This window comes from Zonotrichia albicollis, chromosome Z (assembly GCF_047830755.1).
Source record: "Zonotrichia albicollis isolate bZonAlb1 chromosome Z, bZonAlb1.hap1, whole genome shotgun sequence".
NCBI classification, from domain to species: Eukaryota; Metazoa; Chordata; class Aves; order Passeriformes; family Passerellidae; genus Zonotrichia; species Zonotrichia albicollis.
Window position 1 is genome coordinate 14,536,853 of NC_133860.1, and position 26,820 is coordinate 14,563,672.

The 26,820-nt window shown below is 43.3% G+C and overlaps 1 protein-coding gene across 4 annotated transcripts in view; it reads right to left on the reverse strand.

Moving 5' to 3' along the window:
• FAM219A (family with sequence similarity 219 member A) overlaps nucleotides 1–26,820 on the reverse strand; it is a 92,270-nt gene that overhangs the window by 13,772 nt on the left and 51,678 nt on the right. For all 4 annotated transcript variants that reach the window (XM_005491711.4, XM_005491709.4, XM_026796252.2 and 1 more), the window contains exons 2-3: nucleotides 24,628–24,727; nucleotides 351–453 (exon numbers count right to left, since the gene is read on the reverse strand). In XM_005491711.4, the coding sequence (XP_005491768.1) occupies nucleotides 351–453; nucleotides 24,628–24,727 (203 nt within the window). The remainder of the gene's footprint in view (nucleotides 1–350; nucleotides 454–24,627; nucleotides 24,728–26,820) is intronic.

A 26,820-nucleotide genomic window follows, 5' to 3' on the forward strand; every position in this document is an offset into this window, starting at 1 on the left:
CGAAGAAGCACAGCTCCTCTCCCACTGGCAGGATCAGGTGCTACCTGAGACTACTCAGATCCTGCAGGATGGCTCTATCAACCCCCTGATTTTAACCTGGCTGGGCTTCCTCTGCCTTCTACAGGCTGCAATAACTCTGGTCCTGGGCTCAAGTGTCCTTGCATCTTCCCAGGGGCTGGGATGCAACACAGCCCAGAGCATTTGGGGCTGCCAGCTCCAGGAAGGGCCATCACTGCTCTTGTAGTGTGGCTGGCAGAAGGCAAATGCAATGAACACTGTCCCTGACCACCCCAGGACCATTGGGGACTGCAGCTCAGAGCACAGCTGTGAGTACTCTTCCAGTCCTTTACCTTGTTCGTGCCATCACGTTGTTCTTCTTGGGCTGCTGATTAACTGGGCTTCCCATGTTGCCATTCTTCAGGGACCCCTTCCGAGCCAGCTCCCTCTGCTTCTCTGCACAGGAGATAGGAATGGGAAAAGCAAAATTAGAGCAGCAGCCTAGCTGGCCACCATAAGAGGAAACCCAGATCTGGTAGTGGCAAAAGGCACAGCAGAATTAACAGCAAAGGGCATGAGCTTGCCACTTCTTATGAAGAGATGCTGTAAAGGCTGGATGAGCTGTGTTCCACTTTCTCCAAGGTCACCAGGGACTAAATCTAATCTACCTTCACTCATAGCAGCCTTTTGACAGGGAACACACTAAAACTGGGTCTTCAAGACCCATAAGGTCTTGGAGGTTCTGGATGAAACCCAGCTGAGGCAGACAAGAGGCACAGACCTTGTGCCTATCTGCAGCTAGTTTCTGCATGGACTCCAATACCATGCTGTACTAACATGACTCTGCTTCTAGCAGTTATGGGAACCCAGGCATGTATATAAATTGATATTAAATTTTCTGATTGAAAGTCCTTCCTTGTTTCTTGTGGAGGATCAGTTGCATTGAGTTACCAGCTAGTCACAAAAGTTGAGCTAACTGCCCCAACCTCATCGTGTAACAGCAGGCAAGGATTGTATGGAAAAGCTGAGCTTGGAGCCAGTAAGCCAGGAATGAGAACAGCTAAAAAAAATTATCCAGAGTGTGAGAAAATGCTAGAAACTACTTTTGTGGCATGCCTAAGTAACAGGTGTACCAGACTGCTTGCTGATAAATCTGAATAGTGAATTTGTTTTGCTTTGTCCTCTCCTGCAATGTGAATTCTGTAGTTGGGTTATGTTTCTTCTGCAGATTTTATTTCCACTTGGAGAGAAGAGCAGCTTTTCTCACTTGTTGCGGAAAAGCAGCATGCTTCTACAGCGTGCAAGTTCAAGGTGAGCCAACACTTTCTCTTCCTCACAAGTGAGAACAGGGGGACACACATCCAAGGCTCCCTTTCTTAAGGGAGAAATAAACAGCAGGGATACCTGGAGATTGTTATGATGAGGAACATGGAGACAAGAATACATACACTTGCAAACCATACCCAGCCTGCTCCTGCTGACAGCAGAGGTGAATAAATGCCCATGGAACTTGGCAGGAAAAGGATTGGATTAATAACTCACTCTGGCTTTAGCAACTTGAGAGACTGATTCAGGATTGAAATCAAAACCTTAAATCAGAGTAATTTCTCAGTATGGAACTTGGAAATGCATTGGTTACCTCTGTCTCCAGAATAAAAGGCTGATATTTTGCAGGCCACATGAATTTTGCTGTTCAGAGAGAGATAAAGCAAGACTATGCAGGCAAATAACTACAACACGAAATACAACCTGATTTCCACTGCTCTCCATCAGAAGCTCCAATGCTGACCACAAATACACAGCACTGAGACAAGCTGCCAATGCTTTATGATGCTGATGAAATGGTTGCAGGGGGCTGAATACACTGTGAGTGCAGGTGTGATGGCTCACAGCAATTATCAGCAGGGTTGAAACCCAGATTCCTTCTGGCTTTTCACTAATTTTCCAGACAGAAGCTTCCTTCAGGAAGCAGGATAGAGCAGAGAAGGTTGGGAAGACATGAAGCAGTTTGTGTTTGCCTTTGACATTACAAAACACAATTAGGAGTCTGAAGATCCTGTCTGATGATTAGCAGAATCACTGTGTTGGGTGATGTATTTAGTTTGTGTGCAAGTTTTTGGTAGCGGAGGGTTGCACAGGTGGGTTTTGTGAAAAGCTTCTAGATGTTTCCCTGTGTCTAACAGAGCCAATGCTAGCAAGCTCCAACACAGACCTGCTGCTGGGCATGGCTGGGCTCATTAGCAATGGTGGTAGACTCTGGGATAACACAGTTAGGAAAGGGGGAAAAATCCTGTACAACTGCAGCCAGACAGAAGAGTGAGGGTGTGTCAGAAACAGCCCTGCAGATACCCAGGTCAGTACAGAAGCAGGAAGAGGAGCTGCTCCAGGTAGCAGAACAGATTCCCCTGCAGCCCATGGTGAGGCACCCCTGCAGCCCATGGAGCTCCACAAAGGAGCAGAGATCCATCTGCAGTCCATGGAGAACCGTACAACAGAGCAGGTGGGTGCCTGAAAGAGGCTGTGAACCTGTGGAAAGCCCATGTTGTTTCTGTGTTTTCACTCCACTGTCCAGACAAGTAATAGAAAAGCTTTGATCGGCTCCTGCTGTCCAGCCAGGGTCACCCCACCACAGGCAATCTACTCATCTCCATGGCTGAGTGAAGCAAAGCAGCAGTTTTCTGTTTCAGTGTTTCAGTGGAGAACTTGGAGAATACAGACAGCTGTGCTGTCAGTCTGACTCACGGGGGAATTTGGCTGCACCGGTTCCACTTCAGCTAATCCTGGATGTTGTGTCAGAAGAAGAACACGTGGAGCACATGAGTGTGAGTGTGTATGTGAGGAGGGGGTCCAGGATCCTTTTGACACCCCTATACTGCTCTGAACAGCATGAGGAACAGCCTTTTGTCTGGATCTGCCAACCACATCACATCTTGCTCCTCCTTTATTGTTCAACTTGTCACCTCATCTTTGAGACACTCTGTCCCTTATGACATAAAAATCATTTCAGAGAAGATGCATCAGCTTAAAGAAAAAACTATTGCTTTCCTGCTAGCCCCACACTAGCCTGTGCTGCTCGTTGACTCCACCTGTGTCATTCAGCATCTCCTCCAAGTGCTGCTTCAAAGTAAGCTCTGCTGGTGACAAGACAACAGCCAAGCAGACTATGGAGCATTCAGTGAGGCAGGGAAAACACCTAAGGAAAGTAGCAAAGGAAATGCATGCTGCAGACACAATCAGCACCACAAGTGGCCCAGCCTTGTGTCCTGCCTGGCAGTGGTCTCCTATTATACTTGCCTGCAAAATTAATAAGAAGGTGCCCCAGCATGCCAAACAACCAGCAAACTGTCCTAGTCCCAGTATTCACTCACCTGATCCAGGACATGTCAGAAGGTGGATGGACAGACAACTGCATGCTGACAAGGGACACACATCCACACAGGGAGCCTCTTTGGGGAGAGTCAAGAGGGGGCTGAATTCTCCCCTTATCATGGGAACACCTACTGCCCTAATGAAAGATTTCAAGCACTGCTTGAGATGATTTAGTGCAATCTAAAATGGTTACTTGTTCAACTGGCAGGGTGTGTCTAGCTGCGTTATGATGAGAGAAAATAGTAATGGAGCATGTGAAGCAGAATGGACTTAACATGAATGTGTCTAAACTAAAAATCAGACTTGAATGAATCCTTAAAATTATTTCTCTGGTTTCAGCATTTAAACAAAATCATAATCATAATCATTTTTAATAACACTTCCAAGGTTTTTTAATAAATTAAATGCTGAACAGTTTGTTTGGAGCACGTTGCTATGTAGGGGTGGACTTGCTTTTGCCTACTATCCTCCCCAAATGAGAAATGCCAAAAGTAGTCATATGCTTGAGTCTCCTGCAGAACTGCTCCTTTTGTGACATGAGACAAAGCAGACAATGCAGAAATCTGGTGAACATCATGCTGTACTATGCTGAAGAGATATTTGAAGAATCAGACACCCCAAATCCGCATTTTCCATTTGTCCCAAGATAGTGGGTGAGTCTGGCTATGATCAGACATGGTGGGTGGAGAGTGGTTTAAGATGCCATTGTCACACTGTCACTGTGCTTGACTACCTGCAGCCCCCTCAGCTGAGGCAGCCTGACTGGCACAAACACTCTTTTATAGCAGATGAGGCTGATTTGCCTCCTTTGCACTGCGGGGGGGAACAAGCAGATGCTGACTGCTCCAGTCTCTTTGCTGAGAGCTGCTGGCTGGGCCTCAGTAACTCAGCTGCTTGTGAACCTGCCTGACTAGGAGAAGATGGAGCTTCCTGCTATGGGGACAGTGCAGTGTGGACCCATGGATTTGCTGAAGTGGCAAGACAAAGAGAAATTATTCCAGTGTGACAGAACCGTATTTTTTCATTTTCAAGGTTGATGAGATGAGATTTTGCGATGTATTTCTCTCTTTCTCTCCCACAGTCAGCTAAATGGTTTCTGAGGCTGAGGACTCGGATTCCCTGATGAATTCTAATTTCTCAAGTAAGCTGAGAATTTAAATTATACACTAAATGAAATTAATACGTCTGCTCAAATTCTGCTGAATGATGAACAGATTCATGAGCAAATTAAAGGAGAAAGAATGAAATGCTGTCTACAGCTTCTTCAAGCCCAAGTCTTGATTTCAGTTCACTTGCATCGTTTAGCTGGGGGACATTAGCATGAATCTAGGTAACACTGAAATCTTCTCCACCTTTCACCTCTGACAGACAGTACTTGTCAGGGAGGACTGTGCCACTGCTTGGAGAGGATTTCAGGGTACATACATAAATTTGGGCTTTGCCTGCAGGCTGCACGGGAAGGAAGGTGTACGAAGTTGTGTGTTAGGACCACGCTGATCCCAGTGCTCCCTGGAGTGTAAGTATGACCATGTGGGTGTTGTTATTGCAGCTGATGGCTGTGCCTACCTGCACTGAGAAAAAAGGCAAAAGAAAAGTGATTTTTACTAAACAGGTGTAGCAGAAACAAAAAGGACCTATCTGTGGCCAGTCCCCTAAGGTGAACATGGGGACTAAAGTTTCAAGCTGATACAGGCCAGGCATCAGCCCTGATTACTCACGACATTGGAATTAAGGATATTGTTTCACTGGTTTCAGAAAAGACTGTTCAGATAGCAAGGGTCAGACTGCTATGTCACCCAACTACCAACCTGGGTGAGACACGGTATTCTTAGCTGAAGTACATCATTTTCCTGACCCAGACAAACTTTGGGAAAATAGTGAACTATTTTCTAGTTTCTGACTTCAGCTCTGTAAACTGATTAGAAAGAACCAGTGTATGAATCTGTCTTCCAAGGTCCCTCTAGGACCAGGTTTTAAAGGTCAAATTTAAAATTTCCATATGTTCTGTTTATCTGGCTGTTGCTCTGTGCTTTTGGCAAGGCTGAGAAGTGGCACAAACAGAAGTGGGCTGGGAGAGGTCCTAAGCTCCCTTCAGCTCCCAAGAAGGTCTGATCTAGAACTGGTAAAGGACCTAGGGACTACAAAGTTAATGTTTGTCTCTGCTGTTGAAGGATGCAGCCCTTAACTTCCTGCATGGGAACTACTGTCAGCAGCAGCCAGGGCACTGCATGCACAGCAGGGCAGGGCTCATCCTGAGGTAGTGCTCAGCTAGAATGCTGCCTGGACAAGTTACTGAGAGGTTTTTGAGGGCCTGGGTGATTTTATTTTGCACTTCCCTTCAGAAAACACGCACTAAAACATCAGACTATTCCTTAGCACAGAGGAAAACATGTAAAGGAGTGCTCCAGTCCCAGCCAAAGCTATCATCTACTTACACCACACATCTCCAGAAGTGGCTTTATGTCCCCAGTAGCATGTCCTCATTCCCTAGCCATGCTATCCCAGCCCCATATCGCATGTTTTGGACACTCATGTGATTATGGGAAGGAATGGCTTCTCTGCTTCTGCCCACTATTTGGCTTAGCCCCAGAAGAGAGCAGATAATTTCCTGCAATGAAAACCTCATGGCTGTACACTTCAGTAAAAAAAAAACCAAAAACAACAAAACAAAACAAAGCAACACTATTTTGAACACACAGAGCATTTTACCTCTACATGGCTTAATACAACAGTGAATAATCTTTGTAAAACAGTAAATTGTGTTTTACTGTTGGTAGAAACTACATAACTGATTTAGCTTAAAGCCATGTAGAGGATCTGTGGCAGCAGGGGAGCACAGAACCAGGATTCCTGCTCCCAGCCCTCTGCTCGAGCTGTCTCTGCAGCCATTTTATGCAGACAGGTTGCGAGCGTGTAGCAGCAGGCAGCAATTAATCTCTCTTCATCTTTCAACACCTTTCTGTATACTGATTTCAAAGGCATCTATTGTCGCAGCTCCTACCTCACAAGGGCATTTATTTTGTTCTCATTCAGCATGTGCTCTTTCACTTAATTTTAAAGGATTGAGATTTTTATTCCTAATGGCTGCAAAATATTGGAAAGAAGGATTTCATTTATCACTGTCAGAACTGGAATATATGAACAGCACTGGTGATATTTAAATGTAATTTTTTTTTCCATTTTCCACATTTTCCTTCAGAAAGGGACTTGTACGGTATTTTCATTTACTTTTCAAAGACTATTTTACCTGCCAGCCAGAAGAACAAAGTTAGATATCTGGGGAAGCATTTGCATCCTGACAAGCACAGCTAAAATACTTCTGTTTACAAACTGATTTCTGAAAGACCTAATCCATAAAACTGAGCTATGCTCTCTTTTAAGGTATTTTAAAGGGACAAAGAGAATTAATTTACTTCACCTGGGGAGAACTTCTACAAATGCCCCCTCATTAGTTTTACTCAACTGAACACAGGTTTAAGTCAAAGCCATTTGCTTGACCTTGCTAAATGGTATGACAGACAAAAACAAAGGGGAAAGAAAACCAAAAAAGGGAGACTTTTAAGAGCAATTTAGCTCTCTTCATTTAAATAATTAAATTCATTTAAAACATCACTTATGCTATAGGCACAATCTACAGACACACAGAGGTAATATTAATGCCTACATCACATTTATTATGAGTTCTGATGTTCTGTGAAGAAGCATTAAGGTTACTGGTGCATGTACTAAATGTGATGTGTATTCAGAAGAGTAGTAGTACAAACTTGCTTAGTTGAATATTCACAGCATTTGGTTACACAGGATGTCATCATACAGTGTCTATTTGTATTAAAAAACACTTTTAATGGAGTCTGACATCAGTAGGCTTGAACTGCATAGACACTTAGTCAAATGTCCACCCTTTCTTGACAAAGGTTGGTCTATGGGAGAGCACACGTGTTATACTGCCTATATAAACCACAGATTTAAAATAATAATAAAAAAAATATTTAAAATATTTGAATATGTTGTCATTGTGAAAGCTTTCACTGACTGGCAGATAGCCCTGCTTGGAATGACGTCTTGAATTCCATCAGTAGGCAAACAAATAAAGCCCTAAGTGATAATGCAACAGGCAGCACACAAGCTTAGAAGGGACTCACAGCCTGCTGTTTCCAGCATTGTGCTTGCAAAGGACTCTTGGCCTTTTCTTTTAGCAGCACTGAACTGCAGCTGACAGCAAAAGCCATGTTTCTGGTTTTATTTATCAGCAAAAATGTTGTATATTTGATCCGTTTTGCTTTATCATCTGCTGCATTTGGTTTCCATGAACCTATGCACTTCAAACAAAATTCTGTATTTTCTGTCTAGTAAGATGAAAGCAGATGGAGACAGGTAACTAGGCTGGTTAACACGACTGTTTTCTTCCTTGGAAAAGTAAAGAAAGAGAGTCAATAGTGAGCAGAGTATTGGCAGGGCACGTCACCCTCCAATTACTCTGCTGCTCAGAAGGGACTTTCAGGCATTGTTTCACTGGAAGAATTGCCTGTTTACTATGAAACTCTACAGGAGAACAGGATATGCACAGCTCAGGGTGCCTCTTCCTGCTATTCAATTAGTGAGCTGCAATCCTGGGCACTTGGCTCAGCTGGAGCTGTCCCACACAGCAGCCTGCTCCCCTAACAGGATTACTGACCTGATCCCTCCTCCGAGGGGCTGCCACAATCTGGAAATTTGACACACGGCCTCAGAGCTCAATTAGTTATTTAATAAGTTTATGATTAACCAATCTGCTGATTAAGCTTTCATTAATTAGGTTGGTGGGAATTCTGTTTCAGAGGGATGGTGGACTCCATTGTCTCGGAGCAGGGTTGGAGAGCCCTTGTGGTTTTCATGCCCTGACATTTCTCTTTACTGCTCCAGAAATACTTGCAAAAGCAGATGGAGACAGGTAACTAGGCTGGTTAACACAACTGTTTTCTTCCCTGGCAAAGGTAAAGAGAGTCAACAGTAAGCAGAGTATTGGCAGGGCATGTCACCTCCAATTACTCTGCTGCCCAGAAGGGGACTTGGGTGGCACCTGGGGCTGCTGCCAGATCACTGGGGCATGGTGACCCTCGAGGACAGCTCAGTACTGTGGCCTGGTTGTTACACCTGGAGCAGTTCAAAGGCTCCTGCTCCTCTCTTCTCCTCTCTTCTGAAGTCTTGCAGATGTAAGGAGGCAGGCAGGGTTTATCCAGGGCAGCTGGAGACCTTACAAGTACAGTTTCAAAGAGCCTGGTCTGTCATTTTGGTATTTTGATTGGGGTGGGTGGCTCACCTCAGAGAAGAGTGGGAACTCCTTTCCTCTTTCTCTTTCTTTAAGAAAGAGTTCAGAGAAAGCTCATGGCTTCATCTCTGGCTTTGTTCTGTGGTTTATGCTCTGATGGATGGGGCTCAGTGGATGATGCAACCTGCTCTCTGTAGGATGCCTTGGCTGAGAGGGCAGGGTGCTGCCACCTTCCTCTTCCAGGCTGGCCCCTGATTTAGTAGAGAAAACAGGACTGGGCTCGGAGATTACCCCAAACTATCATAAATTATTACATCGTTTCCCATCTGCAAGGGATGCTCTGTCTTCTTTCTTAGGCAGAGCTGGTATCTGCTGGTGTTAGACACCAGAGGATGGCAAAGGGGATGGCAATCAACTGTTTCATGTTCCTTAATGTCCTCATGTTACAGGTGCAGGGCTGAGGGTTTGGCAGCTGCCTTCTCCTTACACCTCTCAAAAGGATTGGTGACAAAACACAACTATGCTTCTAAGTAGCAGAGGGAAACAGGACTGGCCAGAGAAAACTCATGTCCCTGCTGAAATCCCTGAGAAAGAGTCTTGAAAGACAAGATGAAAGACAAAATTCTGGCTGTAGCAGCTTTAAGAGCTGCAGGAGAGGAAGCAGGGCTGGGGAATGACAGATGCCACCCCTACTGCAGAGCCCTGCAGCTGGAAATCAGACATGTGCTCTGCTGAGCTGCAGCCTCAGTCAAAGGGGCTTGGAGAGCTCAAAGGGGCTCAGGGAAAGCCTGGCTTATGCTGAAGAAAGCAGTAATGTGCTGGGAAAGATGATGACAATTTTTAACACAGATCTGCAACATGACAAGTTTATGTCATGGTTTAGTATTTCAATGCTGATGTATTTCATGCTTTTGTTGCCCTTTTTTGGTGGGGCAGTAGTGCTCAGAAGAGGTTTGTTACCACAAGCTTCCAGCTGCTGATGTCCCTTCAGGGCTGAGGTTATGGCACTGCCACCCCAGCCCTGCTCACCACAGGCAGCCTCAAAGCAGAAAGGATGGGTGCTAAAGCACTGCTGGCTTGAGCAAGGCTTTACATTGCTTTTGGGGGCCTCTAAGTGGGAATTTAGGCAAAGGGGAGGTGGGTATTAGCAAGAGTGAATGTGAGCCCCCTTCTGTCATGCCTCACACTACAGATCTTGCACAGACTCATGCCTTTTGATCGGCAAATGGGCCCATCTCCTTCAAACAGCTGGCAGGGGAGGTTCCTGATTCTGCCTCGCAGCTGCCTGCTCTCAACACCGTGGCACTAAATGCGACTGCTGGCAATGCTGCAGCTGCCACGTCCCTGCTATCTGACCCTCTCTCCTAAATGAACCACTGAGGCAGAAATTCTGGCAGACCAACATTTTTACCTCCCTCCTGAATGGCCAGCTGTATGCACTGAAGGAAGGAAAAAAATCCCAGCTTGGATTTGCTTATCAAAAGACCATTAGCTAAGGATTTTCTAAAGCATTTCTAAAAGAAAAGGAAGGAGACATGCAAAAGCAATACAAGAATTATCATAGTTTTTGTACTCCTTGCATGCCTGGGTCAGGTATATGTTGGGCCACAGTGAGCACATGTTCAGCTTCACTTGGCACATTTGAGAGCTAAAATTGCCAACTGCATACAAACATAAGGTTTATTGTTGCACAGCTATCTGTTCGGCTGCCTGACTGGAGCTGTGGTAAGATGAAAGGAACAACAGAGTTGTAAGAGTAGAAGAAAAGAGTAGAGAAACAGCCTGAGGGGGTCAGCAAGCCAGGCTTTATTGCAGTAGAGCTAAGGGACTAAGGAGTGTGCATAGAAGACACAGTGGCTTGCCTGAGGAAATTAAGACAAAAGAGAAGCTGTGCTTAAGGACTACAGGCAGCTAGAATGGTGGGTGTTTCAGTGATGCACAGTTCCTTCTAATTACAATTTCAGTTTGAATTATCTTTCAATAATTAAGATATACAACAGGCTTTAAACTTTTGTATATAGAGACCTAAGCACAGTGAAAGTGGACTTAATGATGAAAAAGGGAAGTGAAGAGGATCAAGACATAAAAATGACTTTTAAAGGGTCAGGGAACTTATTAGGGGCTTTATAAGAAATGACTTGCCTTCTCTTCAGTCAGATTGTGCCACTGGGTGGACAGAGAAAGGTGAAGAAGAGATGATGGTGGGAAGATCCTGGCTGGTTGCTGATGAAGCAGGGAGAATCAGCAAGGAACAAAATCCTGCAGACTCCAAAAGACATGACAGCAGGGAGGTATAACCTCAAGGCATGCTGAGATTTTAGAGAGTCTCTGCAAAGATACAAGCTTGCTCTGTGTTTCTTTTTGCTATGCATTCTCCTAAAAGAATCTAGTTTTCCATTTATAATCTGATTTGAATCAAGAACACAGGTTTCCATTGCCAATCAACTGTATGCAGGTTAACACCACCAACTGTTGTCTTTTTTTGCCTCATTATTTCTCTCCACACAAGCATCAGGAACTTTTAGGTCATACTGTATCTCAAATTACCCTGGGGACAGAAAACAAAGGTGTCAGGTTTATCTGTCCTTAAGACAACTTCACTTGTGAAGTGACATCAGAAATTCACTCTGAATTTGAATGTCTGCAGGAGAGATGTCTGCAGAGAGTGGGAATTAGACGCTGGGTCCCCTGAGGGAAGAAGTTCAAGTGCAGGGAGGATGGAGAAGATGTGGTGTCTACACACAGACACATGGAGGTTCAGTGACTCAAGTTTGGAATCTCTTTCTCTCACACTGTGCTGGAAGGAGCCTGGTTTTAGCCAAGACCCAGACAGAAACAGCATTAACACTCAGCTTTCCGGACAGCCTCTCCACCCCACTGATGCTGGCACGGTCAGTGCTAAAAAAGGAAAAGCTGTGAGCAGAGGGAAAGCAGGGCAGAAAATATTCTCTGCTTTCTTTGAGGCTTCTAACTGCTGCATTTGTGAGGTGAATGGAAGTGTAATACCAGGCTTCAGGAAATAAAAAACCTTTAACTCCTCTTCAGCAGAGGTATGGAGGGAGTCCAGGGACTGACAGCCTTGTCCTTTCCAGGGATTGCACTTACGCCAAAATCTGAGGGCACTGGGATCTGAGGAACTGTCTTTAACAGAGCTTCTCCTTGGGCAGTATGTGCACTGGGAGAAGGAGAGTAAGGATCACAATTTTCTGATCACTCAATAAACAATTCAGCAAAGCCATCTGATTGAGGAGACACGTCCTGACTTGGAACTCATAGGGGTAAAAATGAGAACAAACAGAAAAGGAACTCAAAGTAGCAATTTTCTATCTCCTGCATCTGTTCCCCGAGCGCCTGAAGTCATATTGACTTGGTCTGATGACAGAAACAAGGTTTCTTCCTGCCAGGTCTCCAGGGTCCACTAAAATATAAAGGAAAGCAAGCTGCATCTCCTCCCCTGACCACAGTATGACAAAGCTGTCAGAACAGCTCTGACAGTATCATGCCTGCAGCAATGTCTGCTGAAAAAGCCACAGAAAGCCACTGCTCTTCTACATCCCTCTGGAGAGAACTGTACTGGAAACCGGAGCCGGAAAGTATTTTCTTCTGTGAATTTAATTTATTTCATGCTTAAAAGCAGTGAACTGGAATAAACAACACCTCCAACAAAGTGTCCCTGCTTTGTCTGTTCTGGAGAGGGTGCTTTGTAGTGGCAAATTCCAGTAACATGGAGAGGTAAATTTGGGGGTTAAATCTAACACACCTTGCTCACTGGTAAGGAAAGTGACTGTGGTTTTTGTACTTTACTTGCACTGTTATGTGCACTCTGCTTACTTTGGTTGACCTTGAGAAAAACAGTACTTAGGATTTACTGCTGGCTTCATAACCTGATCATATGGAACAGACCTCATGAAGGTCAACCAACATCTAACAACAGTGCAAGGAGCTGGGGATGTGAAGGAAAAGTGAAAGAAAATAGCACACATCAGTGGTAGACAGTGCCCAGGGGGCACTTTCTGGAAATCTCTGGGGACCACTTGAAAACAATTGGGTAACTTCAACACTGCTGGACTGGCAGAGGAATCTGTATGTAGCAGACACCAGAGGTTATGATGGACTGTCCTGAATAATCTTTTTTTTTTTTTTTTTTTTTTTTTTTAGTGATATTCGTTTACAAATCATGTACTCCTGAGTTTTAGTTTTTAGGACCTCAAATATTCTCTGTTTAATTTTTTTACCATTCTGTGATCCTACCTCTGAATTATAGAGCTGGTCTGTGAGGCCTGGCAAGTTGTTCTTTTGTTGCATCCTGCCTTTGAAAAGTTTTAGTATTGTTCTGTAACCTTGTTAGATGTTTTGTTTGAACAATCAGCTTTGTTCTGAACTCTTGGACCATGAGGGAGTATTTATTTTTTCTGGACATCAGTTTGCTGCAGACCAACATTCACTTTTTCCCAAGGCAAGCTCTACACATTTAACAGTCTTGAACACTTGCCCACTGTGTCTACTCCTGCCCTAAAATCTTCTTAAGAAGATCAAAATAGTCAACCTCATGCCATTTCACATTAAAATAGTCAACCTTGCCCTCCAGGATGGATTTTAATCTTTGATTCAAATCCATTCCCTCATTCTACAGGGAAAAAAGCATGGAATTCATAAAGGAAGAAATGTGGGATGGGATGACTCATTTGCTTTTGTTTTATTCTGTGTCTTCTTACATTATTTGTGGCATGCAGCAGGCAGGGATCTGTGTGTGACAACCAGCCTCTGGGTCATGATCTCTTTCTGCAAATCCCCTTAAAAATCCAGACCACAGTTGAAAAGAATCCCTTTGCCAATCTAAGATACAAGTGTCTTTCCCAAAGGCTAGTTGAGACATGACCAACACCAAGAAGAGCTCAAATTGGTCTAAAAAATGGAGATGTTGCACAGCCACCTTGGTAGCTGCTTGACTGTCAGCTCACACAAACACATGCAGAAACACTTTAATTTGGTTCTGCTTTGTACGCTCTATTAGTGCCCTGTGTTAATGCCCCAATGTTTTGCTAGGACACAGTAGGTAGAGTAAACCAGCTGCTTGCTCATTTTACAAAATCATTCAGCATTGACGAATGCAAGTTAGGAAACATATCTGTAAAAGAAGCAATCTCCTTGTCTCTGCACTGGAATCAGTAAGAGATACAAGCAAAAGAGAAAATTAGTTTTAACATGTTTTTAAAATCAATCAAGAACGTTTGGTGAATTAAAGAGAAAAAAGAAAAAGAAGTAATTAAAACTTAAAAAGAACATTCATAAGAAGTGAAAATCAAGCAGCAGTTGCGTTTTTCTTGTTTACCAGGGGACATATCAGAGGACTGCTTTATACCAGTTCATGCAAATCACCTAAGTCTACCTCTGCAAATCCAGGAATCCAAAGGTCTAACTAGACAAAATGGGGGTTTTTGTTTGTTTTTTGTGGTTTTTGTTTGTTTGTTTTGGTAATGAGCAGAAAGTACATGATATCTTAAAAAAACAACCTGGAGTCCTAACCAGAAGCAGGATCACCGTTTTCTAGTCCTGCTCAAAGCAGCATCAACTATGGGATCAGACTGGGCTGCTCAGAGCTTTATTCAGTCAGATTTTCAAAGCCTTCAGGGTTGAAGATGGCACGATCTCCCCAGGAAACATTTTTCATGCTTGACTGTCCTCATGGTGAAAAAGGATTTCTGTAAGGTGAGAAAAGTAATAGGCTGGGAATGAAGTACCCACTGATGCTCCAGACAATTTACTGCCAGCTCAGGCATGATGCTGTCATTCCTCAATAGCACAGAGGAAGTTTCACATGGAGATTTTCCTCAGAACTCCGAAGTCCTGGTCATGTCCCATGTGATGATCATAACCAGGTAAATGCAGACAACTGGCATGATGTTTTGCTCCCTTTAGCCCTGCCCTTTTCCTGCTCTCTATCTACCCTGCTTTGAAGCAGAGATTACAGCCTACCTCTAGGTCAGATGAATGTGCTGTAGAGAGTTCAATTCACTTTGTCAACAAGACCCAGAGCAGCCACAGCCTTCACTAATCATGACTCTGATTTCCAGGGAGATGGGAACTCCCCAGTACCCAGGAATGTTTAACTGCAGATAGAAAAAAGCACACTGCCAACAAAGGAGCTAAGATCGTCTCCTTTTGTTGATCTACCTGTTCCAATGAAGGACAGGAAACCCAAAGGACCCAAAGTCAAATTCAAGGACTGTGGTGTATTGTAGCTTTTCTGCACACAGGTAAATGTGAGTCAGCTATGTTAGCTTGGGAGAACTAAAAACATGACATCTGCCTGCACAGAAATAACTATGCCAAAGTTTTGCTTTCACAACTCCTGCTCTACAGATCAGAGGCTGCATAAAGCCACACTTCAACCTGAGAGGTGAAGCATTCAGGCAGAAAAAGAAACTGGACTTGAGTCTTTCATGTTCTGGCTGAAAGTCAGTAGCTAAGAAAGGCATAGCTGCTTTGTGACTTGAGTCTCCCAGACTTTTTACGGCCAAAACCACCTTGTGAATTAGACATGAATTTGTGAAGAATTCTGGAGCCATCAGTTATATGTTCTTTTAGTCAACTTTAAAAAAAAAAAAAACCAAAAACAGTGCTATGATTTACTAGGAAGTCTAAGTCCAGGATACCTTTCTTTTAAAAAATGTAAGCAAACCAGAAAATCCAAATTTTAAAGGCAGCCTCCATCATGGACTCAAACTACCCATGCTTGACAGCATTACTTTAAATATTTAGTATGCTTGCCCTGTTCAAGATGCACTTTTAGCAGTGTCATTTATTATGTCAAACATGGTTTCTCAGATGAACTTATACAAAGTATAATTGTCTCACTTCTACTTCTCATCTGTTCTCTCAATTTTCTAGTTCTAGAACCAGCATTTAAAGCAATTTGTAGAAAATCTTCCCTTTTTAAAAAAAAACAGCTCTTACTCTCAGGCTGGGTAGTGATGGGGAACAGAGAGGGGCTGTTTTCTGGCACCTGTGAGACTTGGGAGCTGAGTTGCAGCCAAGGGGCTGCCAGCAGCCCACAGCTCTGAAACACCTGGCGTGATTAAACCTTCTTCTCACAGCCAGCTCACAGTTTACTCATGGCAGAAAGCAGTTTAAAACTCATGAGCTTCAGACTAGTGAGCTAGGCAGAACTGCACCATTCCTCCAGAACACATTAGCACCTGCCGACTTGATAGTACCGATTTTGCAGCTGTGATCAAAAAAAGAGGGTATGTGGGTTCTGTGGAAAAAGTGGGGATTGCCTTCCATTTACAGCAGAATGCAGAAAAAAAATATCAAAGTTATAGCAAAAAAACAAGATGGTTTTGGGTTTACAGTAGAGTTATCTTACAGCCCTGTAGAGGATTTATTTTATTGTGCTATAAACAGTGTTACTTTATGAGACAAAGGGTTGGAACATTCACAAAGACAGGCTGAATCAATTCAAGCTCCTGTCATGGTAAGCAGCAAGAGGGATAAAAAAGGCAGAGAGCTAAGGAAGATAAAATTTGGGCAGAGTTCACAGGTAAAAGGGATATGAAGAGGAAGGAAGGCAGGAGTCACTGAGAAAAATGGCTCAGCTGTGCAGTCTCTAAAACTGAGATGTATGATTTCACTGATGCAGAAAGTGGGAGGAAGCCTGGGAGAGGAACAGTTTGCAAAGCAGTGTGGAGACAACAGGAGTCTACTACTAGTAGGAGGTAGACACAAACAGATCACAATTATTACACAGGTTGGAGATGATTATTTGACAAAGACTTGGTTCCATCTGCCAGGAATGTATGTATTACCCCTCCTTTCCACTTGTAACTGGACCTGGAAAAAGCATATTGTCTATGGGGCATGTTTTCCTAAAAATCAGTTAAGAAAGTGGGACAATGCTCAAACGTTTTAAAATTTTATCAACAATTCCTGCTTTTCCTTCTGGAAGATGCTTCAAAAAGGATACCACAGCCATTTTGCACAGTACTAGGCTGCAAAGTCTCATTTCCATGAGTGATGCAGAAAAGCATACCCTCAGCACAAGCTACTCAGCCATGACACAGGCACCACTTAAAGCTTTTTGAATCATATTTGTGTTTAACAACTAGAGAAATGTCCAATTACTGCTGTGACTTTTTTCTTAAATAAAATTTTATCATAGTAAATATATGGCATCTGTAAAAATAGCTTTATTTTCCTTGCCTGTGCCCTGCTTTATAGAGCATGGTTGCCAAGCAGAACAAGGAAAGAGCTGTGCCAAAAGACTGAGGTCTGAAAGAAACAGACAGGTGCCAAATTTCTACACATGGCAGAGCAGGAAGGCTGGGGTCTTTCCTGGAGAGGTCACTGCCCTATTCCTGTCAGGAGTGAAGTGATTGTCAGGACTCTGAAGGTTCAGAGACCTTTTTGCACAATTAGTCCTGCTATTCTCACTGTGGCTTAATTCTCACTCCTGAAGCTTCTCCATAAAGCAGTGGTGTTGGCTGGTGTAAGAAGCTGAGACACTGACAACAGTTGAAGCTGTTCAGTTGCTTCTACCAATCCAACCTAGAAAACATGTGCCCAGCACAGGCCCCTACTGCTCCATGTCTTCCACCAGCTCTCCTTCCATGAAGAAATACAGAGTGGTTTCTTCTGTGCTGCCTCCTGCCTCTGGGAATTACTCCTCCCTAGACTGCCTCTGGGAATTACTCCTCCCTAGACCTCTAGGCCAAAACTGATGGACATTATAACATGAGATTGTTGCTGACTGGCCAAAACCTGTCCTTTGTTGCTGCTGCAACAAACATTTCTTGTGGCTCATCTCCCTGCCTGCCACATTAGAGCTGGGCCTTGCAGGCGGTGCTTTGGCTGCACCACTGGCTGGGTCTGGAAAAATGGGGCTCTGCTGTGCACAGCTGGATGTAACACTGTCTGCTCTGCCTGGAACAAAGCCTGGGCTCACAGAAGAAGGGCTCCTTGGGTGTACCTCTGCTCATGCTCAGGTACCAGGACCACCATGGTACCCTCACCTAACAAGGACTCTACTACTGGCAGGACACAATATGGATGACATCCTTGTCTCTTCTGCTCTCCTGCTGTGGCACACTTAAGTTTCTGTGTTTTTATGAATTCTGAGGTTCCAAAGAATCCTTTAATATCTCAGAGAAGCAACATGAAGTTTTCAGGTTGCTATGAACACATCCTCTGTGCATAAGGACAGCAGCTAAAAACTAAGAATTGCAGTGAACTTACTATGAACTCACTAACGCTCCTCCCCTTTGAGAAGTGTATGTTATCTCTGTTTCATAGAGCTTGATCTGCTGATGGAGCATTTTAATTCCACACATTCAATAAGCAGACAGTAACCTTTCCCTGTTAAGAGCTGAGAGTGCAGCACAGAGTAGACAAAATGGGAGCCCACATGTCTTGAAAATCAGAACAAATTCAATTAACCATCAGCACAGTTTAAGGCTCATCATTAATAAATCAAACACATTAAATAAATGCATCACCCAACACTGTCTAGATGCTGTGGTCTGTTCTGGAGCCAATTTACATTAATTACACTGGGCTATACTTGCTTCCCTCAACTGCTAGGCAGGAACTAATCTACCTTTGGAGACATCAGAAGGAACTACAGAAATAGTAACACCTGTGTAATTCAGAACTGGGGAAATGTTACACTGTGGTGGAACATGTGGAACCTACATTTAAGGACACAGGACTTTGAGGAGCCAGAATATAGTACTACTGCCCTTTTCTGAGTTTTTTTGAAGGTACCAACATCTGAGCAGGCAGCCTTATCATCTCAACTGCTGTTAATCTTTTTAATGTCAAGAACAAGCTGTAAATCACCTCTGGGGACCTCTTTCTTTTAAACCAGTTCTCTACATGCTTCACAGGAAACAGTGATGAGAGTAACACGTACTTGTATAATGAGACCTCTGAAGAGACCACTGTGTGGTGCTGCCTGCTAGGGTTAGGCTTTGCTAGACCAGGTACTTTTTACTGTCATCACTACTTACTTTTACTGATTTTTTTTCTCATTTCTATCAGAGAATCTCAACAATTTGCTCAGTTTGGTTTTCTTCACAATGTTCTGAGCTGCTTCTCATATTTGAGGTGACTTGACTGTGGTGGGTCAGACATAGAAGAGAACCCATAATTTGCAGTTCTGGGTTTCCCCTTCAGGCATAAAACCCCCATTCAGACTCTGGATGTTTTGGCCCATTCTGAATACAAAATAAAATAATATCTTCAGGACTAGCTCTCCTTCCTATACTATCAGACTGCAGGTAGCACAAAAATATGGACTGGCTAAAGAACAGTCAGGTAACACCCCCTAAATTATCCACTTACATTACAGCTTCCTTCTTCACGACTTTCTGCCTGAAGGAGTATTAGCCAAGCGTGGTCTGTGCAACACAAGATGTAAGTGGGTGTGAGTCTCTTGGCTCGTGATGTGTGTTGGTACCCAGGAATGTGTCATGGGAGAGGTGCACATACTGTGGAGGGCCAGGCAAGGCCAGCCAAGCCCTGGTGCAGTGGCATAACAAATCAAGCAAAATTACAGTGATACAAAAAGCCAGGTCATTTGGTGAATCTCATGCCACATCATTCCCATATGCATATGCTCGTGCTCTGCTCCTGGGATTTACTGTCTGGAACCCCCCTTCCCTCTGTCTCACTCCCTCACACATTCCCTCCTGCCTGGATCTGTCTGCTGAAATCCAGTGATTGCTTTGTTCCAGTTTGTCTGAACGGCTTTACTCCTTACCCAAGCCTGTCTCAGGCACCTCTTCCTTTCTGCCCCTCTACTTCTCTTCTAAGTAATCTGCAATAATATGCCTGTCAGAACGGGTTTTCTGCCCTCATCTTTGCAGCTCTCTCTGCAGACAGCCCTACTAGCCTTAATGTGATGCAGCTGCTCACTCTCTCATCCTTTCCAAAAAGAGCCTGGAAATATACTACAGAAAGGATGCTGCCATAAATCTGTGTATTTCTCTTATAAATGGAAAGAGTAATAAGAGATGAAAAAATGTTTAAATAAATTCCTCCCAAGCTCCATGAGACTTCTGAGTGGTGGGCTGCACTACTGTCTTCATGAAGAAAATCAATAGCAGTGGTCTATTGCTCCTGCTCTCTGGCTTCCACCCCACCCTTCCCCCTGCACAGTGCACAGACTGCGTTCAAGGAAATGGGTGCTCCCAGGGGAGCAAAATGGCTTTTTGCACTTAAGGTAATGATGTCACTTGAGGTCGCCATGCAAACAGTTATGGATATGAAAATCTGCAGTTCTGTCAACAGAGCTGGAACCTGGGGACCTAGCTTAAGAGTTAGAGCCTTTTTATAAAATGTTTCCCTAATTTACCTACAGAGCATCTTCCCAGAAACAACAGCTGTTGTACCTAATTAGCATTAATCACCTTGTTACAGAAAAGCAACTGGGAATAGTACAGTACCTGAAATACTGACAAAATGATACACTAATGGCATTGATCTGTCCACTCTACTTCAACTTCCCCTTTATTATTCTGTTTTCTGTATGAAAAGCTTCAGAAATCACAAGTTTTGGAGCAGACTGGGAAGGGATGATGCAGAAAAGGAGCCACAGATGTAGGCAGATAAAGAGCCTTTTAGCCTACATAAGATGCTTCCTGTCGGCTCTGTTTGTGACTGCACTTCCCAGCTCTGCATCTTGACCTGAGGCAAGAGTAGTCCTGGAAGGGGATCTCTGAGCACTGCATCCTTTTGGGCAGCACTAGGAGAGGCTGCTCTGCTGTGTGCTTTGTGGCGGTTTGATGGAGAGCTTTAAGACAAGCTCTGAACACACACCTCACCCTGGGGGAAGGGGTAAAACACCTACACCAATTGAAAGATTAATCTCAAAAGCCACATGGGGCACTCTGTTGTTTACTGGGATCAGAGACCTTCTGTAAAGTTCAGCCAGAAATGCACCAATTTTGTTAAGTTGAACCCAGAGGGCTTTGTAGTTCTGACTGATAGTCCTGGTACTATTCCTCTCTGACCACAGAGCAATTCAATATTTGTCATGAATACACTGCAGCAGGCTGGAAGGCAGGAGCTAACAATACAGACATGTCATCAGCCTCTGTCCCCTGATGGATTATATCCTCTGTTCACTTCAATCTCCACCAAGATGGGGCTCAGTCACGAATGAGTTTTGTCCAAGTCAGACACACCAGGGAACACCATTCTCTATGTCCTTGTGATGGTGATTTTGCTACTTTTTAACCCTATCAGTTCTGCTTGGTCTAAGTGAACACCATTCCAGTAACATCCTTGACGTGTGACTCTGTTTCTTTAGCATAGACATTTTCACAAACTTTTATGGCCCCTTTGAGGAATCTTCCAAAAACAGTGTCTCATTCCCTATATAATCCAAGGAGAGGAGGTGCTTCCATCTAAGGCCACAGGCACTTTGGAGAGCTGAAGGCAGCTGTGAGTGTCTCTGCCTCTCTCCCACATGTTCATCTTACTGCCAGGCTCCCAGCGTGGTGGATGTGCTGATGAAGCTGCCTCTGCCACAACCCTTCATCCCACCTGTTGCATGTTTTACAGCACTCTAACCAATTTCCACATTGCCCATTCTGTTTTAACACAAACTAATGTCATGACTGATAGGAAAGACAGACACAGACTGTCTGGGTAGGGATTTCAGACCAGAGATGGGAAATTAAAAATGCAAAATAGAAAAGCAGATGGCATAAGCTTCATTAAAATAATATCTCATCTCCTGGGAATGCTAGGAGGATCTGTTGCCTTCCAGTGGATGTGGTGCCCTGAGATTTACACTTGGGGATTATTCTGTTCCTCCTTATCATAACTCTCCTCTGTTTTCAAAAGGCTTGTGGTATGTGCTCCATCTGGATATGGCTCCTAATAAGGATGTGCTGGAGACATCTCCTAAGCACTAATGTACACCCAGCCCCCAACCCTTGCTGTCAGGAGTCTCCTTATCAATGATCTGAAAGAAAGAAAGAAACAAGGCTGAGCATTGCAGCTCTGGATAGAAAGACAAAGTGGGAGTGCTAGAAAAGTGACAAATACATAATTAATATGGATACAGTATCAATAAAGGTTGAAAATTATGACCTGTGTGAACTTGGAGATCTTATTTCCCTTTTCTGTGAGGTTCTTTTCTTGATGCGGCCCTAGCATCAAGCACTATTATTCTATTTATGAAGCAGGTGTTACCTTTAGGAAGTCACTAGAAATACAAGACACCCGTGAAGTTTTTCCTGTATCTAACTGACCCCCCTCAAGCAAACATGTAGCCAAATGTATTTATTTAGAGGGGAACAAGCAACCAAGGAAAAGACCACTCAAGCAGCAGGATAAATCTGCGTGCAGTATGTGCAGTTTTCACGCTCTTTCTGTCACACTTCAATCACTGCAGTGTCTGGAAGCAAAAGTTGTATTCATGCTGGGTTGGTATTTAATTGAGCTCACTTGAACCAAGCTTCCAGCAAGCACATACGACAGATTTACACACGAATCTTTGCAAACTGAAAAATGACATTTATCAACCTTCCATCAGAACATCTGACATTTGAACAATTGATTCTGATTTAACAGTGAAAAATGCCACCATCCATATGAAAAACCTGCAATAGGATTAAGCCCCTAGTTGCTACCATCCCCAACAATGGCTTTGCCAGACAAACTATTAAAAATTTATGTACCACCTTAACTTTTTCTAGCCTCAAAGAGATTAAAAACAACTCTGACAAGTTCAATGCAAAAGGGACAAAAAAATCTAGTCAGAGGAATGGGGGCCAGAGCTGGGAGATGCAGTGATTAAGCTTCTAGAAAATTGAAGAGGCTGTGCAGATTTTTAGAATAAGAGCAGCAGGAGCTGATGTGGATTAAAGGCATGTTACACTGGCCACAGACAATACTGTCAGTCTCATTTTGCTTCAGATAACATAGAGCTCATCTGAGTATGGCTAAGAGTAGAGAGCTGGTCCAAGTGCCACTAGGTATGTGTTCATTAAAGAGGAACACTGTTTTCAAAGAGATGTGTTGGGGCAGATTTCTCTCTGGAGACAAGGCAGGAAGATGCTTGTCAGCCTTCAGGGCAATTCCTCTTCAGCAGGTAGGTTTCACCCCCTGTTATCTTCATAAGCATACTGTGGTCAGCACTGAGGTCACTTGGCAGAGGTACCAAGGGGAAAGGAGGTCCTGGGAACAGTGTGCCTCCACTACAAAAACTCCTCAAACACTTCCAGTACCTCCCTTTGACTCTTCATGCCACTCAGCACTGGCTAAATGAAAGAGAATATTTCCTATGTGGGAAAGCAGAAGTTCTGGCAGGAAGAGCTAATAATTCTCCTCTATCTGATTCTTGGAAAAAAGTTGGTAAGTGCAGAAGTGTGACTGTGGCCTGTCTTCACGTATTAGTCCATTTCAATAATAATAACCTTACAATCAACTGATGTAGTCATCCCCAGCTGATAAATGTCAGCTTACAGAACAGTGAGTTTCTCCTGTCCTATTCTTCTCATTTGTATTATTCCAGTTTTCATGTTTTTTTCCTCTATGCTATTTCTGAGCCTTTACTGTACTTATTCCTCCCAAATGTGCTCTACTAAATTTTCTCTGCTGACTCCTGCATTTTATGTAAAAGTCATTAATGAACATATACACAAAATGACTGTTGGAGAACTTCATTAGTAATGTCCTTTCTTCTGATACTTTCTCCTTCAACACTACCTGATGAGTATTGACTTCCCAAGTTTCTCATTCTACCAGCTTTATTTATAATACTGAGATTGGTTAAAGATCTACCTCAAATTACTCTTCCATTTAATTTGTATGAATTGAACTTCTTTACCCTGAATCCAAATCTGTTTTCAATGATCTGATCTCCTAGAAAGGTGTCATGACTTACCAAAGCCAAGTCTAAAAAAGCCCCATTTCCTATCAGGTTAGTGAATCTCAGGAGGATATTTCATTGTGCAGAAAGTCAAGAATATTGCAGACTTACCAATAATAGCATCAATTCCTCTCTAACCTGTTTCCTGGTGTTAAATTATCCAAAACAACTACTGCAGTAGTAATTATCTGTCTAGTAACATTAAAGAACTATCTTGGAAGCGAAAAAGGATCCTGGTGGCATATGGCATGCTGGCAGTAATAATCTTTTACCAAACTATGAATTGTGCTGTCATTAACACACACTGCTGCTCCCTGCCTTTTCCTGAAAAGCAGCCACTGTTTCAGAGTATTCATGACTTGCATAACCACCCTCAATCAGCAGCATCCTCTCAACATCACTTGCTCTGATGTTGAAGGACAGCCAGGGGACTCCTTCCTGCTCCTACTGGGAAATTTTCCACACTTAGATTTCCATGTTTTTAGCAAAAAGCACACTGTTCCTTTGGCTTGTCTGTCATCAGGTTCTTGAAGCTGTGTGGCTAAATAGCTGCTCAGGTTTTGGAGGCAGACAGGCATGTGTGGATTGCTCTTGTAAGCATTAGCCTTGAAAAGAAGCAGTGTCTTGTAGTAACAGGATGATTCTGCTTCCAGAATTAAAAAATATTGCTCAGAAATAGATGAGTATTTGTGTGGGAACCTTTATAGACTTAGAAGTCCTTTATCTCACAGAAAAGCAGCACTTTTTCTGGTAGCGTCCCAACTCCCTGATCCTTTATCTTTTGTTGCAACTATTCTGCCTTCTCTTCTTTTTACAGTCCCTCCATATTATTTTCATTCTTTATTTGGCCAAGCCTTGATCTCAGCTTAATAAAAAACCTGTAGGTTTAAAAGAACTATGCCTTGCTTTTAAGTCATTGCTTCCTTTCGTTACCACATCCATGGATACAGGGGCTTTACATGTTTGTAGGTCAGTTCCCTGAATCACAGCAGCAGAATCACAATGATAAAACTGCTCTGTGAGTTGCTTGAGCCTTGATGGCATGCTCAGCCACATGCACGGAGATCTGCATATGATTCTGTCTTTCAGGCCTTGGATTCAGCCTTTTCACTCTCCATCAGCACAGACTCACCTAATTTCACTTGAAGTGGAGATGGCTTATAGTTCATGGCTACAGTCTCTCCCTCTCTCGTATCACAATCTCTGTCCGAAATAGCTGCAGCTGTTGGATCCTGTTAAGAAAGAACAGAAACAAAACAGAAAGGCTTAGCTGAGAGTTCTGCAGCTCCTTCTCTGAGTCGCTATTAGGCAACTCCGCTCCCTTCACATTCAGAGGGAGCAAAGAACATGCCAGTGTTTTGAACACTGATACCCAGGGGCAAAACACAGAACTTTGGAAGCACATTTATTATGTTAAAAGTACCTCTGGAAATGCCAAATTTCAACATCAGGCTTATATGATGGATGATACCAGGAATATAAAGTGGATGGTGGGTCACTAGTTCAAATTCAGCCTGGGCTGGCAGTAGTCCCAAATAATTTTCACATATGACTCCTTGGCGTGTTGTATGAAACATATTTACAGTTTCAGATGAATCCCAAGTAGACCACTCAACTTCAAACTTAAAACTAAAAACTTTGAGACCAGGTGTGTGTGGAAGTCCAGCTTGGAAGGACTGAGGACTACATGGGTAGGAGAATTCAATTTCTGCTCCCTCTTGGGACCTTCTTCATGGCTGACAGGAAAAATCTGTCAGCACAGTACCTTTCACTAAAATTTCCCCCCTGGAAAACCAATCTCCCCAAACACTTTCTGCTCCAGCCTACTGGCAGACAACATGTATTGAACTCTACGTTACAGCATATCAAAGAACTTGAGAGAGAAACAAACTACCAACTCAGACAGTTCTACTACTGATAAAAATAACTGAGTCCTTTCACAGCAAACTGCAAACCTCTTGGAACTCTCTCCACTTAGCACCACAATTAAAATTAAAACTAGTTTTCAAACATGTTCTTACTTCCATCTAGAAGACAGAAATCAAACTGAACATGCTGATAGATAGATGTGTATTGAATTTGGGTATATCATAGTTAGAGAAGCACAGGCAAAGCAAACATTCAGCATTAGCTCCAATACATTAACAAACCATCACTTGTGAGAAATCATACAAGGCATCATAAATTTAATACTAGAATACTATTGTCTCTCTCTCAGTTTCTGGAGTTTTTATTTTGTACACAATTACATGTAAAATGCAACACATCATTTGGCACTGACACCTGTACCCAAGCAGAGTCACTGAGTTTCAAAGCAAGGTTACATCACTCTTCACTCTCAGTAAAAAAAACAATCACTTATTGAGCTACTCAGTGCACATTAGCTCTTTTAATACACTGTGCTTAGGAGATAAAATGTAATTTTTGAATTAGGCTCTAGCTTGGTGGAAACTAGTTAACATATGTAGTGCTATAACATTTTATGAAAATCCTGCTCCTTTGCACTACCCAGTAGACTTTGACAGTACTTAAAATGGATGGTGGGTACAAGACCTCACATTCAAGGACAATGCTGAACAAAAGACAATTTCTTCTGCTTTCCTCTAACGCAGACACTGCTGCAGTTTTCCTCTAATGTAGGAGTTTAGTGACTAGGTTGCAAACCAAAAAACCAGCCTCCAGGAGAACATTTAGGCATACATCATAGACCAGTTCATGTGGTATCCTTGGAACATGAATCTGGTCTCAAACATGCCCAGATGAAGGGAACAGATCAGAATCCAAGCTGCAGGAAAGAATCACAGGGTGTAGCCTCTCACCCTCCAGGGGAAGGGAGCACCCAAGATTTGTAGATGCTTGTGGACAAAAGGAATGTCGGAAGTTAGAGGGTCCACAAAATCTTACAAAGTTCTGTTAGTAAATTACACACTTGTTATGGAAATTGGTACATTAGTTCTTAGCCTCCTATTAAGCACCCAGCAGTGGGTTTAGGATAAAGGAGGGAGGTGAAAGGAAAGGGAGAAAGAGATGAATTAAAGAGGAACAGAAAGAAAGAAAGGAAGAAAAAGAAAGAGAAAGGGAGAGAGAGAGAGAGAGAGAGAGAGAGAGAGAGAGAGAGAGATCAGCAGTCCTGACTCCATTGCTGATGCAGATGATGGAGTGTTCAGGGTCCTGGGGTGCACACACAGGGCTTTGTGGGGGTACCTTTTTATAGATAAGTTTCCCTGCCCTGGAGGCAAGTTTCTCCCTTTCTGTGTAATTTAGTTACTGTGGAAATGGGTTGGAGGCTTCAGGGTATTTGGTGGTCTCCATATCCTCCTACATG